Genomic DNA, 18,955 nt, shown 5'->3' on the forward strand with positions numbered 1-18,955 from the left:
CCTCATGACTTTCATTCTGTTTTCCTTCATTGTTTTATACTTGTTCTATTCTGATGTTGATCTATTAAATTTGGGTAACAAAATGGTGAACATGGCCCCTGTTGGCTAAACTCTGGATTTGACCACTCTGGATTTGACCACTCTGGATTTAACCAGGTCAATCAACATCTATATAAGATATAATTTTTATACGCCCACATTTTCATGTGGACATATATTGTCGTCGCCCCTGTCCTTCCGGACGTCCGTCCGTCCTCAATTGTTTGTGTACTCTCTACAGGTCACAATTCTTATCCGATTTTGACGAAACTTGAAATATAGGTTTATCCCCAAAAGATCTTGGCTGCTTTCAATATTGGCATGTATCTGATCGAAACTTCATGGATTTAGCTTGTGGACACAATAGAGGTCACAATTTTGAACCGATTTTGATGAAACTTGACATGCATGTATATAACCCAAAAATCTTGGTTCCTTTTGAGATTTGCGCCCATCGGAATGTAACTTCCTGAATTATGGCCCCTGATTGTCCGAAAAATTGCCTTTTTTAGCTTGTGGTCCCTCTGGAGGTCACAATTATTATCCGATTTAAAAAACAGTTTGATTATATCACCGTTACACCGTAAGGAAGGTTGAGTTTAAATTTCGTGAAAATCGGACCAAATTTGCCGGACAAAATGGACGTCGTTTGTACGTGAATAGTGTAAAAATATGGTATATCAAGGTTGTGGACCCTATAGAGGTCACAATTTAATTCGATTTTGATGAAACTTGAAATACATGTTTATAACCTACAGATCTTGGTTCCTGTCGATATTTGCGCATATCAGATCGTAAATTCCTGAATTATGGCCCCTGATTGTCCGAAAAATCACCTTTTTTAGCTTGTGGTCCCTCTGGAGGTCACAATTATTATCCAATTTAAAAAAAACAGTTTGATTATATCACCGTTACACCGTAAGGAAGGTTGAGTTCAAATTTCGATTTTGAAAAAACTTGAAATACATGTTTATAACCTAGAGATCTTGGGTCCTTTCGATATTGTCGCATATCGGATCGTAACTTCCTGAATTATGGCCCCTATACGAAAATCACCTTTTTTAGCTTGTGGTCCCTCTGAAGGTGACAGTTATTATCTGATTTTAAAAATTGTTTGAATATATCACCGTAACACCATAATAAAGGTTGAGTTCAAATTTCGTGAAAATTGGACCAAAATTGCCAGACGAAATGGCCACCGCTTGTACGCAAATAGTGTAAAATTATGGTATATCAAGGTTGTGGACCCTGTATAGATCACAATTTTAATCCAATTTTGATGAAACTTGACATGCATGTTTATAAACCAAAGATCTTGGTTCCTGTCGATATTTGCTCATATCGAATAGTAACTTCCTGAATTATGGCCCCTGATTGTACAAAAAATCGCCTTTTTTAGTTTGTGGTTCCTCCTGGAGGTCACAATTATTATCCGATTTAAAAAAACGTTTGATTATATCACCGTTACACCATAATACAGGTTGAGTTCGATTTTCCGGAAAATCAAGCCAAAAGTACCGGACAAAATGGCCGCCGCTTGAATGCGAATGGTGTAAAAATATGGTATATCAAGGTTGTGGACCCTGTAGAGGTCACAATTTTAATCCAATTTTGATGTTTATAACCCAAAGATCTTGGTTCCTTTCGATATTTGCGCATATCGAATTGTAACTTCATGAATTATGGCCCTAGATTGTAGGAAAAATTACTTTCTTTTTAGCTTGTTCTCTATCCACCTCCCGAAAATGTGGGCGTATCCTGCCTGGAAGCCACTGGTTATATATAGGGAGGATTTGGGCATGTACAATTGATAAGTTCCAATTTTCACCAATCTGAAGAAATAGCTATTAATTGTTTGTAGGAGTTTGCCTTCAATTTTTCACTGAATAACCTAATAAGTTCACCAACAGGTAATTAAAACACAGCAATAACAAAAATATTGTGGGAAGTTCTCACCCATCATGCGCACAGGTTAGATAGGATTATCCAGACACAACATTAAGGTGCATTGTGTTTGAGCTAAATCTGGCTGTTTTCGCTTCAAATTTTATATTAATTATTTAGACATTTATTCATTAGACAAACCTATAATCAATTCTATAGATCATTGTATGCCCGAGATTTAAATGGTTTTGAACGTCAGCGACATTTTAAAATTTGAATGATATTTTCAATAATATATTAATTTTTCATACCGATATCTATTTTTATATGCCACATTCATAATGTGGACGTATATTGCCGTCGCCCCTGTCTGTGTGTGTGTTTGTCTGTGTGTCGCCTACAGGCCACAATTCTTAAGTGATCATCTTGAAACCTTACATACTTATAACTTATACCCTAAGGAAGATCCCTATTGTTTTTGGTGCATGCCCGACCCCCAGGGGCAGAGCCACGCCCATTTTTAGTATTTCTTTGTTTGTCATCTACAGGCCGCATTTCTTAACGTATCATAATGAAACTTTGCATACTTATTCTTTGTATCCTAAGGAACATCCCTATTGTTTGGGGTGCATGCCCAACCCCCAGGGGCAGAACCATGCCCATTTTCTTTTTGTGTGTCTGTGTGTCGCCTACAGGCCACTGCATGTCCCGACCCCGAGGGGCAGAGCCACGCCCAATTTTTGTGTTTATCGTTTACAGGTCGGAGTTCTGAATGGATTAACTTTGTACTTGGCATATGTATTCCTTATAGCCTAAGGGCGTCAACTATTGATATTGGTGAATGCCCCGACCCCCAGGGGCAGAGCCACGCCCAATTTTGCCTTTAGCACCCGAAGGTCACAATTCTGAATGGATTATCTTGGAACTTGGAATACTTATTCCTTATACCCTAAGGACGGCAACTATTGATGTTGTCATTTCAATAACGGGGGGGGCGGGTCCTATTTATATTGTTCCATATCCAACCCCCAGGGGCAGAGCCACACCCATTTTTTGTATTTATCGTCTACAGGCTGCAATTCTGAATGGATCATCTTGGAAATTTGCATATTTATTCCTTATACTGTAAAGACAGCAACTACATGTATTTATTTTGGTGCTTGCCCCGACCTCCTGGGCAATGTCACACCCACTTTTTTGTTAGTACTTTGTCTGTAAATTTGGCAAAACAAACCCAACGCCTAGCCTTCTTTGCCTCTTATCATATTACAGCCATTTCATATTTCATTCTCTTCATTTTAAAAAGTACCATATCAATCAATGCTGGAATGTGGACGTATATTGCAGCGTTAGTGATGCTCTCGTTGATCTCTTATAGCAAGAATAGCCAGCTCTTTCTTTATCTAAATCTTACATAATGTATCTTTTGTTATAATATCCAGGGGTTAGAATGTCATTTTGTTCCTTTGACCAAGGATAAATTAGAAATAAATGGAAGTAAGTCTGAAATATCTAATAAATAATGTATGTTTCTCTTACAAACTGAAGAAGACATATTAATGGTTTTTGTAGGATAATCCAAGGTTAAAACCATTCGTTATATAAGAGGAGAGTAGAACATACCATAATAACTTATTGATTGATGATCAATATCTTTGTTTATTTAGAGCATTTTTAATTAAAAACAGCAGAGACATCATCAAATTTTCTTTCATCTCTCCATGATATGGATTAGGATTATATTTTGTTAAATTGTTGTTCTCTAACAGCAAATTTCTGATTTATTAGTATTGCATGAACATTTTCATAGATAGAATACTTATGCTATATTTAAAAACTTGCTCATTTAACTGTGATCAGTACATACAGTATTTCATAAAAATAAATTTGGGTAAAGTGATTAATTCCTATTACTGTTGGTCATGTTTAATTCACTAATGTAGTGTTGGTTATTATATATTGTAGAACAACATTACGTAATCTTGATGTATCAAGCCTTGCGGAACTATTCATATTAACATATTTTACTGGAAGACTTTTAAACGGCTACACAATATGAGTGTACAGTTATATTGTTAACATTCTACAGATCAATGGTTTTAAAATTTAAAAAAAAAGGTTCTGGGTTTATTTGGTTAATCATAAGGAAGAACTCTATCAGAAATTAGGTCATTTTTAGTTGTCCTGATCGATCATCTCATTTTGTAAAAAAGATTTACACGTTTTTACATATTGAATTTCAGTGATTTTTGATTATACATGTAACTTAACAGAATTTTGTGAATACTCTTCTGACAAAAGTCATCATTTTTTCTGCGTTGTTTTGACCAGTGAAATGAAGAATTTTGTTGAAACAATTTCTTATAATTACTTATAGATTTATTGCCCTTGATTGTCATAGAATCTTGTCAAAGCACAAAATGATATTAAACAGTATAAATATGTTACTTATTAGATACCTAAAGATTGACAATGATACAAACTTTGTAAACAGCTCAGACGACATGGCTGTTGTAGGTGTATGTTTTGTTGACTGGCAAACTATTTTTAAAGAATTTAATTAGATTGGATGGTTATGACAAAGGAAGAATAACAGGGATGACATGCATCATAGCAAACTGTAATGTTCTTGATTTCCATTACAAAGATGCTCGTGGGTGTACACGTTTTGCCTGGCAACATCATGTTTTTAATAAGTATATCAGTAAGAATTCATGTTGACAATTACCAGCAAATCAATAAGCTGATTTATTCACAGATTCTTCAATATATTTCAGGACCTTTACATGTAATATGCGAGCATTTGGATTAAGTAGAGAACTTTGTATGGAGTTTCTAAGAAAGCAGGCTATTATTGCTAACCTCAATAAAGGTGAGATACTTATTATTTGTAGTGTACAAATATATTCATAATTTAAACCTTTATACATTTTTTAACAGAGAATGTTCTTTTAAATTATATATTTATATTAAATTATGTATCTTTTACAGAACAAGTGAAGATGCTAAAAGATAATTTTGATAAATATAAAGATCATTAACAGATGAGGTAAAACTATATATAGTATATATACCAACATCTGAACACAAGTCATATATAGCAGGCCCATGATGTACGAGTAGATGCTAATAGATATATTTAATACAGAAAGTTGATGGGTGATTGTCATATAGCTGAATAACATAGAGAGAGAATAACGCATGTTATTTATTTAAGAATGAATGTTTGTTTTATTTTGCTTCATAGATCTGAATATTAAATGAATGTTGCTAGATACCATAGTTTTAGAGGTAACTTATAAATAATAACAATGTATATATTTCTAAAAAATGATTTTATCCTTGATTGTATATAAACATTTAAATGTAAACTATTACATTTACCCATAATGACAATGATGTTGAAATTGTAATCAGCATCTCACACTTCAGATAGCTCATTTGTTGATATGATCAGTTTATAATGCAGATAAAGTATGACCTGCGGCATCTTCATTATATGGAACATTCCATTATTATAATTGATATGTGTTTCATATAAAATAATTAGTTTGTAGTTTCAAACTATTCATGTATAGTGTAGACTAGACCTGTATATGAATCAACAAAATATAATGAATGTACACATAATAACTTGACAATAATATGAAGTATATTGAATCAGAGATCAGTGCTGAAATTCCCATATGTTTGACTGTAATATCTGTTATCAAATTAGGTGCAATAATATTTATTTCTAATATCTATACACTTAATTGTAATGCATCTAAATAGTTCATCAATTTCTGGCTCTTTGAGTTTTGTTAGTATTTTATAGGTTGAGAAGGAGGCATAGCCTATATCACACCTCCTATATAGGTATTAATTTATAACTTTAATAGAATTAAAAATGTAGATATAAAAACAATTCTTACTACTTGACGAGAACAGAGGAGGTTTAATATGCAATGTACAAATAATTTAGATATTGTTATGTTTTAAATGTACATTGTATATCTACCACTCACAGTTATTATTAGATAGTGTATATTTGTAGTTAGAATTAAATAAAGATGTTTGAAAATTGATAATTAAACCAATTATTCACACTGTATAGTTATAGTAACATGCATATAATTATATAAGCATAGTAAGGATGTATTTGTATATTTCCTAATCAAACACTTATTAGAATAATAATATTAAATAATATTGTTCAAGAGCTTTATGTAAACAATAATCAAATCAGTTAATTAAAATTGATGGTCAACATTCCTTTTAGATGTATATAAATGAACAGCTTATAGTCATATGTAATAATATATGTAAATATCTAGATTTACACAGCATACTGTAATTGTATTATTTATATTCATAAGCATGACTGTGGTCACAATATTTAAGTTTCATTCTCAGTGTTTCACATTCTTTGTAGAAAATTGACGGATAGTTTAGTAGAATAGTTTGGAAGAAAAATTTATATGAATATTGGTACTGTAGAACATAGCGAATGATCTTTTCATTGTTAACCATCACAAAAGTCCTTTTCAGCTTTCGATATCAACAGTGGAAAAAAAATAAAATAAGCTGAGTTTAATCATAAATTATATGTGTATTTAATTTATTCTTCATAATATTAGAGCCATACCTACATAAAAATAGTCGGAACTATGATACACTTTTTATACGCCCACATTTTCATGTGGACGTATATTGTCGTCACCCCTGTCCGTCCGTCCACAATTGTTTGTGAACAGTCTACAGGTCACAATTTTTATCTGATTTCAATGAAACTTGAAATATAAGTTTATCACCCTAAGATCTCGGTTCCTTTCGATATTGGCATCTATCGGACCGTAACTTCATGGATTATGGCCCCTGATTGTACGAAAAATCACGTTTTTGGCTTGTGAACACTGTAGAGGTCACAATTTTTATCCGATTTTGTTGAAACTTGAAATGTAGGTTTATAACCCAACGATCTTGGTTCCTTTCGATATTCGTGCACATCGGACCGTAACTTCATGAATTATGGCCCCTTATTGTATGACAAATCGCGTTTTTAGCTTGTGGACCATATAGAGGTCCTAATGTTTATCCGATTTAAAAAAAAAGTTTTATTATATCACCATTAAACCCTAAGGACGATTGAGTTCGAATTTCGTGAAAATCGGCCCAAAACTGACAGACAAAATGGCCGCCGTTCGTTCTCAAATAGAGTAAAAATATGGTATATCAAGGTTGTGGACCCAATAGAGGTCACAATTTTTATCCGATTTTGTTGAAACTTGAAATGTAAGTTTATAACCCAAAGATCTCGGTTCCTTTCGATATTCGCGCATATGGGACCGTAACTTCCTGAATTATAGCCCCTGATTGTACGAAAAATCACGTTTTTAGCTTGTGGACCCTATAGAAGTCATAATTTTTATCCGATTTAAAAAAACGTATTATTATATCACCGTTACACCCTAAGGACGACTGAGTTCGAATTTCGTGAAAATTGGCCCAAAACTGACAGACAAAATGGCCACCCCTTGTTCTCAAATAGCGTAAAAATATGGTTTATTAAGGTTGTGGACCCTATAGAGGTCACAATTTTTATCCGATTTTGTTGAAACTTGAAATGTAAGTTTATAAATCAAATATCTTGGTTCCTTTCGATATTTGCGCATATAGAATTGTAATTTCCTAAATTATGGCCCTTGATTGTAGGAAAAATCACTTTTGTTTAGCTTGTTTTCTATCCGTCTCTCGAAAATGTGGGCGTATACTGCCTGGCAGCCGCTGGTATAGATATTTTGTTGTCATCAAAAAGATTTGTTTGAAAAACAACTATATTTGGAGCCCCTGAAAAAGTATCATTAATTCTGGTATAAGATTTTATTGTACCGAAACTATATGCAAGTTGAAAGCATAAATGCACAATTCAATCAAGCTATAATGAAAGTAGCTAAGTCTCTAAATCAGTATCATCCAAAATTTTCGATTCGAAAAATGAGGCTAGACATACCCCACAAGTCATGTCAAACAGTGACACCATATCTTATCTGGAGAGCATGCGCAATAAATACTATCGGTGTAGATTGGAATAACCAGACCCTAGAGATTGCCATTCGATTGAGGCTTCTGGCATATTTCGCGGAATATAACTGATTTGAAATTAGAGTATGAACGGAAACGATTGAATGTATATCAGTTTATATACATTCATATTACATTATTATATGTGTTGCGACCCATTTGTGTCAATTTCTAGGTTCAAAATATTAGTGATTTAGCTCCTTTAAGTGGATAATGGAATTTATCGACCTATAAAGGTGGCAATTTTTACATTAATTTCATGTTTCATAATAATTAATAACTCAACATAATCTCCTTGGGGATCACAGAGGAGTTAAAAGAATAAATTACATGGCAGTGATAAAGGATAAAGATTTAGTTAAAATAAAGTCCAGAGAATTAATATACTACTTCTATGTCTTTTCTCATATGGATTATATATGTCTCATAAATAATTCATTTATTTTAGTCATTGGTGCATCTCAAACTCCAAACTATGATTTATATTAAAATTACTACTGTCCAGTACAGTTACTCTTAGTATTATCAAGGTAAAAATTACAAATGTTTATTATAACTTATTTATTCATAAAAGTATAATCTTAGTAATTGAGTGCAATGATGTTACGTTATAATAATTATAATAAAGGCTAGTGATTAAAGTCAGGTTAATTATAATATGGTGTTGTTTTGTTTCAATAAAAACAGTGTTATATGTTATGGGCACAGAAAGCAAACGATGGCTATTTAGGGTGTTTTATGGTATCAGTGCTAAATATTTGCCTCCTTCTGTATCTAATAAGAAAGTTTGCCTGATATGAGTTGAACAGAAATGAAAAGGGGTTTAACATCCTACTCTGACTGGGCTAATGAAGACAGATATGAGTAAATTAAGTGAAACTTCTAGAAGCCCCAAGATTTTACTCACAGTTCCCTCACTAAAACAACTGTTCAATCTGAGGGTGAAGACAATATACTAAAAACGAAGTTTGTACAAAAACTGTCCGTAATAGTGATCAGGAAAGCTTGGTTTTGACTGATAGACCTACACCATGAGGTTAACTGAGAGAGTAGAGGTGTAGATCAGATTGTTTATACATCAATACATTTTTTTATTTCTGAATTTCTTAAAGCAGCATTATGGAAGATTAGATAAAGAGCTGACTGTTCTCTCTATAATAGTTAAGAAATAGATTATGTAATGGGAATATGCTGAAAATTTCATTCTCATTCAAATTACTTCACTCTGAGCAAGAAATACTTATTAATATCATTGTAGCCTCGATTGTCATTGTTACAATAATAAACAAAGTCTCGGTTATCCATTATTATGGTTAATCATTACCACCGTTGAATAGACAGACCCCTGTTTTCTTTGAAAGGCAGGGGACAATAATGAACCTTCTATTAATTACTGTCTGTCTTGTTCTCTTTTTAAGTTGTTGCCATTTAAAGTTTAGATGGCCTACCAAAACTAAAGAAACGAAAAACTGATCTTGACCGGTATTCACTTGTTTACATATAAAGGAGGTAATTTTCACATTTGCTCTCATAATTGATATTGATGTTAAATTACACCCTGAATGTCATTATCATTAGTGATGAAGAGAGATCCATACAGTATACATATAGATGGGTATTACCTCTATTTGCATATAAAAGACATAATTTTCACCCTCGCTCTCATAGTCATAACTGATATTGATGTTAAATTACACCCTGAAAGTCATTGTCATTAGTGATGAAGAGAGACCCATACAATATATGGTTATAATTAAGCTCTCTATTATCCTGGATTTCTCTGTATATATTCCAGACACCACATCATCCTGAAATCTAACAACCAGGTTCTCGCTGTTTTGAGTGCATAACAGCTATGACCCACTTGTACTGATATCCTGAAGAGCAAGTCAGCTATTTCCATTATAGGTCTTCTTTATATGATGAACATTAATTTCACCAGTCTGGTGCTGACATAATATTTTTAATACTACCATATTTAGGTCATATCACATTTGCCCAGAAATATAAAATTGATCATCTAATAGTCTCAACAAAATAACTGCTATTTGGCCACACAGCTAGAACAGTAAGTGCAGGAGGACCACACAAAACAAAACCGATAAGACAAACCTGCGGACAAGAAAAACCAGGTACACAGACATTGCAAGAAATAAACAACAAATATCAAATCAGGTGTATGGACATGGATGGGTTTCATGCACAATGCATATTATGCTTACTATTGCACAAGAGAGAGAATAGGTCATTTCAGGACCAACACATGGTTTAATCTTATTTCATTAATTTGCTTGCATGTAGGGGTCTTTATAGTGGGAGGAAACAGGAGAATACCCAAGAGGTTGGGCAGGTGACCCTACTCCTTGTCATATACAAGTGGGGAGTCGAAGGAACGCCACTTGACTCAATGACAGTCCAATCGGCCACCAATCCCCCTACTATTCCACAAACACATGATAACATGGTCTTGGCTCTTGGATTATCTGACACTGTCCCATGGTTTATCATCAGCAGACAGTTTTGTATTCATCTTGACATTCAGTTTATTTTTGGTACTGTTTTTTTTTTTTCTATGTCATTGTGAAGGGCTTTGCAAAATCACTTTGACGTTTTGGATTGTCTGTGCAGTGTTAATGTTCATGTACTGGTGTATGCTGATTGAAAAATGGTTTTCATTCAATGCTATTTAACAAGTTCATATTACCGGTAGATTGTTTGCTGAATCAGTATGGAAATGTCAGAGTAAGCTTTTCCAGTATAAAAGATGATTTGTACACAATTAGGGGATTGAGATTTATTTTTTCAATGTAATAATATCTTGGATTAAAATCTATACACGATTTAAAAACAGGGCTGGAATTAAGACCTTTGAGAATAAGTACTGAAAGAAACTAAAGACCGCATAGAAATGCAATTTAAAATAAAAATGATAATAAACCGCGTAAAATAAGTTATCTTTTGCTTTTAAGTGTCTCTGCTCTGTCACTGCTATACAGAAATGCCCTTCTTCCTCTAAAACTACCCAATAAATGGGTTGCCAATCAATAGATATATACCCACCTGAAAAAATATTGAACAGGGACTACCACATACTAAGGGATAAATCTGAGTATCGATATGTCTCCTTCTTCTGAGTATAGTTCTTAGGATGGATGGACAGACGAAAATATATAAAATTATGGAGGCTTATAAAAAAGTTCTGTCTTCATTAGCCCAGTCTGAGCAGAAAAGTAGGACATTAAAATAACTGAAATCCAATAAATCACTCTGAAGAGGATGAATATATATATATATACTCGACAGAAGAATGAACAACAGAAGCGAGAATGTAAGCCTCATGAGTTAATCATGCCTTTCATTTAGTAACACTGAACGTATGTCATTATTTTTGATGATAGTTTAGAAAAGTTATTACTTTGTTTTGTTGTCATGGGAACAGTTATAAGCAGAATGTTGAAGTTAATATGAATACAATCAACAACATCTTATCTCCCAACACGGCTTTCTATGTTTTCCCAATTACTTTATTTTATCATATAAGTGATCAAAATGAAAAACCTACATTAAAAGTATAGCTGAATTATTTTAGCCTGAATAAGTTAATTTTTTTAATAAAAGATTGCCGGAGAAACTGAAATTGTCATTTTTGTCTTAAAAAGTTGGTAGCATTTATATCATAAAAACAGATAATTTTACAATACTACTAGTGGTCTCCAGACAAAAGTCAAATTCAAAAATCAGTGACACAAATTTGTAATTAGAAATCAAGAAGTAGCTTGAAATATAAGTGTTGAAGTAATGGTCAATGTACAGTGAAACAATACCACCATTTATAAGTATTAGAATATTAATAAAGAACAGAATTCAAAACAAAAATATATTTTATTTTAAAAGGTATAAATTATCTGATGAAAACTTGCATATTTAGAATATTAGGTGCTAGTGTTATTCACAGTAGCTGTCAAAACATCATTATTGGCCGCAAGTTTTTTTTTATGGTGGACTGATGTGTCAAGGGAGATAATCAAACATATTTAACTTTTATTTTGATATTACACTAACAATACCTACATAATATTAACATACAACCATCATCTTTAAATTAAATAAATTCCTAACTATATACATATTATCTACAATATCTCACTACTAATGTTTCTAGGACACCATTTGTTTTATAATATTCAATAAGAATACATAACCAGTAATGGCAGCCAGTCCAATCACCAGTATTCTAGTTTTACTGAATATAAACAAACAAGATATTGCCTTTAAGTCATTACAAAAATGGAAAGAAATTAAGGATGTATCATTGGGGATGCTTGACTGTCAGCCTGGAACATCCCGAATTAACAGAATTGCATTCAAATAAAATGGAATTCAGTAATGTCACAGTTCTGTCAGTCCACACAATGGAGGTGGTGTAGGTACATAGTGACGAAATTAAAAACAACCAATATGTTTCAGCTGTCATGGTTGGTTGAGATATTTTTTTATGCAGTTGGCGCAATGCCTTGCAGTCTGACCCCCCCCCCCCTTTTTACTCGATTATCACTATATTTGAGATAGAGATAATTCAATTCCAGAATGTTCAATCGAGTATTCCCAAAGTGGTTAATGACTATTCAGGGCCCACAACTCATCAATAATATCCAATTTTTGATTGACTGTTTAAAAATGAACAGTTATTTGCGTATAAAATAAGACAGTTATACATGTATGTCCAAATAATCCACAGAAACCTGTATATGCATAATGAAAATCCTGTGGAAGTGCAGAAATTAATCCTGAGATTTTGTATATAATAATATATTTCATTTAATCTGCTAGTAATTGCACACACTCATCTTTCTAGATATACATATCACTGGTATAGGAAACAATGGAATTAACCCTAAACATATAATACAATACTAAAACCAGCCATATTTATTGGATTTCTTCTCTTCTTCCTTGTATTCTTTTTCAGTTTCTAGATATTCATCTCTATCATAGCCTTCAGATATATCTACCTCAAGAGCACGAGCGACGATAGATTGCGGTTTTTGTGGTAGATTTCTAAAAGCTGCATCTAAAGATAAAACATGTAATTTGTCAGCACACTCACTAAGAAGTCCGAAATTTTTTAGAAGTACAACTGCCTCCGAAGAATCGAAATCAAGAACAACGCCAGTTTTGGATTGAAGCCATTTCTCAACAGATTTTTCTACTGTTAATGCAGTTATACCACCTGAAAAGAGAGAGAGAAAAAAATATTTTACATCATCTATTGAGAGAGAGAGAAAGAGAGAGGGAGAGAGATGGGTTGACACAAACTAGGTCATTTCGGGACAAACATATGGTTTAATTTTTATTTCAATAATTCGCTTGCGTATAGGGGTCTTTAGCAGTGGGAGGAAACCGGAGGACCCGGAGAAAACCCACAAGGTAGGACAGGCGACCCTACTCCTTGTCACGTACAACCAGGGATTCAAAACCATGCCAGTTGACTCAATGACAGGCCTTATGATACAGCGTGCACGACGTGCTAACCATTCTCATCTATTGAGTGACATTTAGTGTTTGAGCACATAAACAACACCAGGACAAATTATGTGGACTACAATCAATGATTTTTTATAAATATAGCGCGAATTTTCGACAAATATTCTCTTATTGTTTTCAATAAAGCTGTGCTATCTGTATAATAAAGCATTGATTGTATTTCATGTGAATGATATCTGTGTCAGAACATCGAAGCATGATATCTGTAAGTTTTTGTCTTTGATTCTGATCAAGTACTATTCCCCATGAATGATATGTTGATGTGACTTCAAACCCAATCTTCAACTAGAAACTTTTGAACATTATGATGCATGTTTATACATGTATATCCAGGCAATATTTAATTTTAAACCAGGTAATTATGGTAAAGAAAGCATGAGCTTATCCTGTCATTTGATACAAAATAACTTTTCTATTTAAACATTGAATAACAACTGATGGAATCTTAAGACCTCAGGTTTAGTTGAGGTGATCAGTCAACAAGATTTACAAAATAATATACTTTACCCAATTCTGCTGGTTTTTGTTGATTACTAGGTAAACTTTTTACTGATGGTGATCTCTTGGTTAATAAGAAAGCATATGTCAGTAAAGTTTCTTTAAAACTTTCATCTTCAGCTCTATCTACTAATAACGTCAACAATCCACGATTATTGGCAATGTTCTTATAATATAAGGTTCTAGATACATCTACAAGATATTTATTTTTACGATTATTATAAACTGTCCAGGCACGGATACCAATGATTCCTGTCAGTGCTGTCAATATAAGTGTCCAATCGATGTTCATGTCAGCTAAAACTGTAACTAATTTTGCTACCACGCCAACTGATGCTATAAATGCTGATGTTGTAAGAATACCTTTATCCATCGTACTCATTTTAATAGTACCATCGGGTAATAACATTTCTAAGGCATTGACTGGCACCTCTTTAAAAGCTTTCAGCATTAATTTTTGGTCTTTTTTTAGCCTAATGGCAACCACAACTCGTTTATAATATTCTATGGGTTTTCTAGCAGGTTTTTTGGTAACTTTACTCAGGAATTGTTCATATAGGTTAAACTTTTGTTCAGGTATCTCACGTCCTAGTGCCCAAAACCGTAATATATCATATTTAAGGGGATTAACACTAACCTGGAAAAAAGAAAATTAATAATTAAGATGAAATTAAATGGAGTTTAACGTCCTACTGTTCTGCTCCGACAGGGCTAATAAAGACGGGAATAAATTAAAAAGGGAAAGATAAAAGTCTGGATAAAAAGATTTGTACAATATAGGGATTAAGGCCACAAAGTATTGTACTAATGCTAAAAATAAAACCATAAAATGCAGACAGAAATTGTGAGGTACAAAGATTTAAATCAATACATCCAAATTAATAACAAAGGTTGTAATTAATAAGATAAGTAATATGATTTGGTTTGGTTTTTTTTTGCTTTTGTTCTTGAATTGCCACAATGTTACTATTGTTACTTGATCTGCACCTTATTCATTTTTGCTCAGAAAAAAACTCAAACAAAAATCAAAGTATCTTACCCTGACACCCTCTCTTGCCTCGTGTTCTGATAAAGCTGTATTAATAGTGTTTTTAGATAATTCATGAAAGTTGGCTTTTTCCATTATGTCTTGTAATCTTTCTAATAACCAGAATTCATTATCAAGTCTTTCTCTCCTATTCCATTTCCTTGTTTGAATTGTGTCTTTGTCAGGGTTGATAGGATCAAAGAGACTCTAAAAGCAGAATATTTAAAGTAACGATTAAAGTAAATCAGGAAGATGATGAAAATGATAAAAGATCTAATACTCAAACAGGTCCAGTGCTTTAATCTGCTTCTATTCTCAGATGTTGCCTGGGGCATCTTCATACAAATGGCTAAAACAAACATTTTAATTATGTTTAAGTTCACGGTTAAAATGTTTGTTTTCGCTATTTACTTTTATGTCATATATGTTCGATTTTTTAGATTTAGAGAGGAGGGGTTTAACATCCTATCGACACTAACCAAGTTATTTGGGACTAACATATACTATATCAATTAGTTGGGTAAAAAGATTAACCAGAGAAAAACCATTAAGTTATGCAGGCGACTGTACTCTTTGTCAAGTAAAAAACTGACATCGAACAAATGACCTTCATGGATAAGAGCTAAATGATCTAAAGTGCATGTATCAGATGAGAAAATCAGTCGGCCACCCATCCACCTCCTGAGATACATGGGGGTAGCAAACCAAACATTAAGGTTACCAGATGCTCAGAATGACTGTGTTAAAAGCCAGTTGACAGATTTCAGAGACAGGTCTTAGGTCTATACTTTATTCTATATTCAATGGATATAATATGAATAGAAAAACATACCTTAAGTTCTTGTAAAATTCCATGATATTTGTTAACAAGAGCACTGTCTAAGGCCAGAGCGAAATCTTCAAACTGTTTCTTCTCCTCCTCTGTTAAGAACTCTTTCTCTTCCATTATATGTCTGATAACAGAGCGTCGCGTTATTGGAATATATCTTTCCCTGTAATACGCGGAAAATTAATTAAAATAATTATTTAGTACCATGTTTGTATGTATACTGTGATGCAGTGATTATGCAAAGTGGCCAGTTTCTGAACGACATGTGAAATGAAATGGGGTATGGGGTTTATCGTCCTACTGTGCTGCTCTGATTGGGATAATGAAAACAGGGAAATTTTGTCCTGACAGTGGCATACGACCTACACGTATATTGAATTTTAACTGACAAGGGATCAGTTGTTCATCCCATCTGAATGACTATACGTTGTCCCTTGCCAGGCACTCTGTCCTGCACCACTGACAAGGAGGAACCACGTTGAAAGATCCCGATGAGAATTCTCGGTCAACTCTGGGATCGACCATGGGACCTCCAGATTAGCAAGCCAATGCCTTACTGAGCCATCAGGGATCTAAAAAAATGACTACATGTGACAATGGCTGCCACAGTAAGATTGGCACATTATCTGGCAACATCTGCAGAATTGCATGCCTCTAGTTTCCCGTACTGCTGCTGCTTGGTTTATCATTGCAAACACTGTTCGTCGTTGAATATGCTCTGCTAAACTGCATGCCTTATGCTGCACCAATTCTGAAAGAAATCTAGTTTCTGACTCTTGATTTGTACCATTTGTACCCCTTGTGCCTATGTTTAACTGTAAAGTATTTATGACCTCCAAGGGTTGCTATTGTTTTTCTTTTGTCAGTATATGCTCAGTCTACAATCATGTCAAAAATCACATTTCAGCTTAATTATGTCACCCCCATAAAGTAGAAATTGTTTGTATGAAAAGCTATCTTTCAAAATGGGATGAATGCCATAGAAATAGGTTTTATTTGTCAAAGCACACAGGATAACGTTTGAAAGAAAATTAATAATACATTCTGCCTTTTATTACAGAATACTGCCTGTTTCTCACAATGTTTATCTTGTTTTGGAAAATAGCTCTAATGGAATAATATACCTATACAATTGTTCCTCAGTTGGAACTTCTTCTTCTGGGCTAACAGCAATGCCATCTTGCTTACCACCTTTACCTCCTTCCTCACTTGATGCTGTTACAGCAGAAGACAAACTCCTTGTAACTTTGAACTTCGGTTGATGAATCAAATTTTGAAAATAGCTCAGACATTTCTTCTCATTCAATATTCGTACAACTGTCTGAAGGTAGAAAAAATGATCATACAGTATATGGTACAGCAATTAACTTTTAAAAGCCTCAATGTGCTTGAATGCTGATTATCAATTTAATTAATTTAATGTGTCAAAAATAAGGTTATAACAGAAGGTTAATTTTAAAACATGTAATCAACAGTTAAAACACAAATATTAGATTAAATTGAGAGAGTTCCATTAGGAAGTTTGCCTCACGATAAAAAATATCTCCAAATAAATTGTTAATTAGGGCAATTAAAAAAAAAAAAATAGCTGGCTGGTGATCGAACTTTCCGTTAGCAGATTCACAATAAAAATCAACCAGTGACACGTTATTCTGTGGACAACATCCATACCGATCTTTTACTGGCATGCAACAACTCTTACGGACAATTGTAGCCACAGCGAATGACAATATTGCAGACCAATACAGCTTGGAAAACAAAAATCATTTGAAAAGTGTTGTAAAACTATAAATGTGAGGAAGACAGCATGTGTGACATTGTATACAGATTATCCACTATGGCGCCATGGATCGCGCTAGCTTAGGAATTTCATAGCCTATCTACATTTTGGCACTTTTAGTTTTACCATTGGTTTTGATCATCGTAAAAGGGTAGGCCTAAACTTTGAAAAAAAAAAAAAAATACTGGTCCGAATTTTCTAGGCGGACCGGGACGATTACCAACTAATTTTTTTACTGTCACCATATTCAGATATGACAAGGCTTACATTGGGATATATAGCTAATGGAATTGGTGCTTTTGCTGGACCAGTGGTTGCTGGCAGACTCCAAAGATAAATCATTACCGAACTATAAATTTAGATAATCTTTTCTTATGCATGTAAATACATGTAGCTTTATTTAACGTCCGTTTCTACCTAAGTGATATCGCAGACAAAACCATGTTATATATACAAAATAAAATATTTACAAGGTGATTGGTGAAAAATTGAAAGGATTGGTGAAATATTTAAATATATGTACATATAACAGATGAAACATTTAATGCTGGGGTAGATTATCAGTGTGGTAATCCATTAAATTTCCCTTGCACAGAGTTTACTCTGTGTACGCTGATTAGCCAACGAAAGTTAGACAGAGATTCGAGCATGCTCTGGGGTAATCTGTCCGCGAGGGGCAATCTTCGCTCAACATAATATAAGTTTTTATTTTGATCATGTCAGATTTTGCTGTCCAATTAGAAATTAAAATTTACAAAAGCCTGCATGATCTCCATATGAGACTACTCCAACTACAGACAGTAAAGGTCTTGGCATCTGATGTCATTTGCGATGATCAAATAATGACCGCTTTACTTTCAATCCATGTCTCAGCCTCCGCATTGCTAAATTTTATTCCAGATATTTCTTATGACATAGATCTACGTTATGACAGACATCTGCGGGTCAAGGGGCCTAATAATTGAACGCCATTTTCTCAGAGAACAAATTACCCTGTTTGGAAGGATTTCCAAGGACAATCTGACAAGATTCCCTGCTTTTCTTCTCAGCAAGGAGGCAGCCATTGCAATCGATCCAAGGTCAAGGGCGGAGTGTGAAATTCTTTTCGATCTCGAATTTCCAGACCGATGACTGGATATTCGAATGTTTGAAAACTGGTTTCATAAAAAAATGTAATCTAGCATTATTAACGAATACGTATTATATTGCCAAATATGGTAAATTATATCATGTTTATGTTATTTCATCTGTGTAAAACTATACATCTTCATATTTATTTACTTTTAATTGA

At 33.6% G+C, this 18,955-nt stretch overlaps 2 protein-coding genes across 2 annotated transcripts in view; one reads left to right on the top strand and one right to left on the bottom strand.

The window, feature by feature from the left end:
* Window positions 1-8,631, top strand: part of LOC126816096 (uncharacterized protein KIAA0513) — a 63,888-nt gene extending 55,257 nt beyond the window's left edge. Inside the window, exons 7-8 of the mRNA XM_050542291.2 lie at window positions 4,701-4,795; window positions 4,915-8,631. Coding sequence (XP_050398248.1) covers window positions 4,701-4,795; window positions 4,915-4,964 — 145 coding nt within the window. The 3' untranslated portion in view covers window positions 4,965-8,631. The remainder of the gene's footprint in view (window positions 1-4,700; window positions 4,796-4,914) is intronic.
* Window positions 8,632-11,849: 3,218 nt separating this feature from the next.
* On the bottom strand, window positions 11,850-18,790 carry LOC126816097 (transmembrane protein 143). The gene is made up of 6 exons (XM_050542293.1): window positions 18,657-18,790; window positions 17,009-17,205; window positions 15,888-16,047; window positions 15,068-15,262; window positions 14,038-14,665; window positions 11,850-13,216 (listed from the first exon to the last, which is right to left on the bottom strand). The coding sequence occupies exons 1-6, from the start codon at window positions 18,726-18,728 to the stop codon at window positions 12,900-12,902; spliced, it is 1,569 nt and encodes a 522-aa protein (XP_050398250.1). The 5' UTR covers window positions 18,729-18,790; the 3' UTR covers window positions 11,850-12,899.
* Between the last annotated feature and the right edge of the window lie 165 nt (window positions 18,791-18,955).

Source organism: Patella vulgata, chromosome 3, assembly GCF_932274485.2.
Source record: "Patella vulgata chromosome 3, xgPatVulg1.2, whole genome shotgun sequence".
In the NCBI taxonomy this organism is placed as follows: Eukaryota; Metazoa; Mollusca; class Gastropoda; family Patellidae; genus Patella; species Patella vulgata.

Coding starts and splice junctions, on each gene's coding strand:
- LOC126816097 (XM_050542293.1), bottom strand. CDS start 18,728: ATGGCTGCCTCCTTGCTGAGAAGAAAAGCAGGGAATCTTGTCAGATTG. Junction 14,666..15,067: donor AGGCAAGAGAGGGTGTCAGG/GTAAGATACTTT, acceptor TCTTTTTTCCAG/GTTAGTGTTAATCCCCTTAA. Junction 13,217..14,037: donor ACAAAAACCAGCAGAATTGG/GTAAAGTATATT, acceptor CTCTCTTTTCAG/GTGGTATAACTGCATTAACA.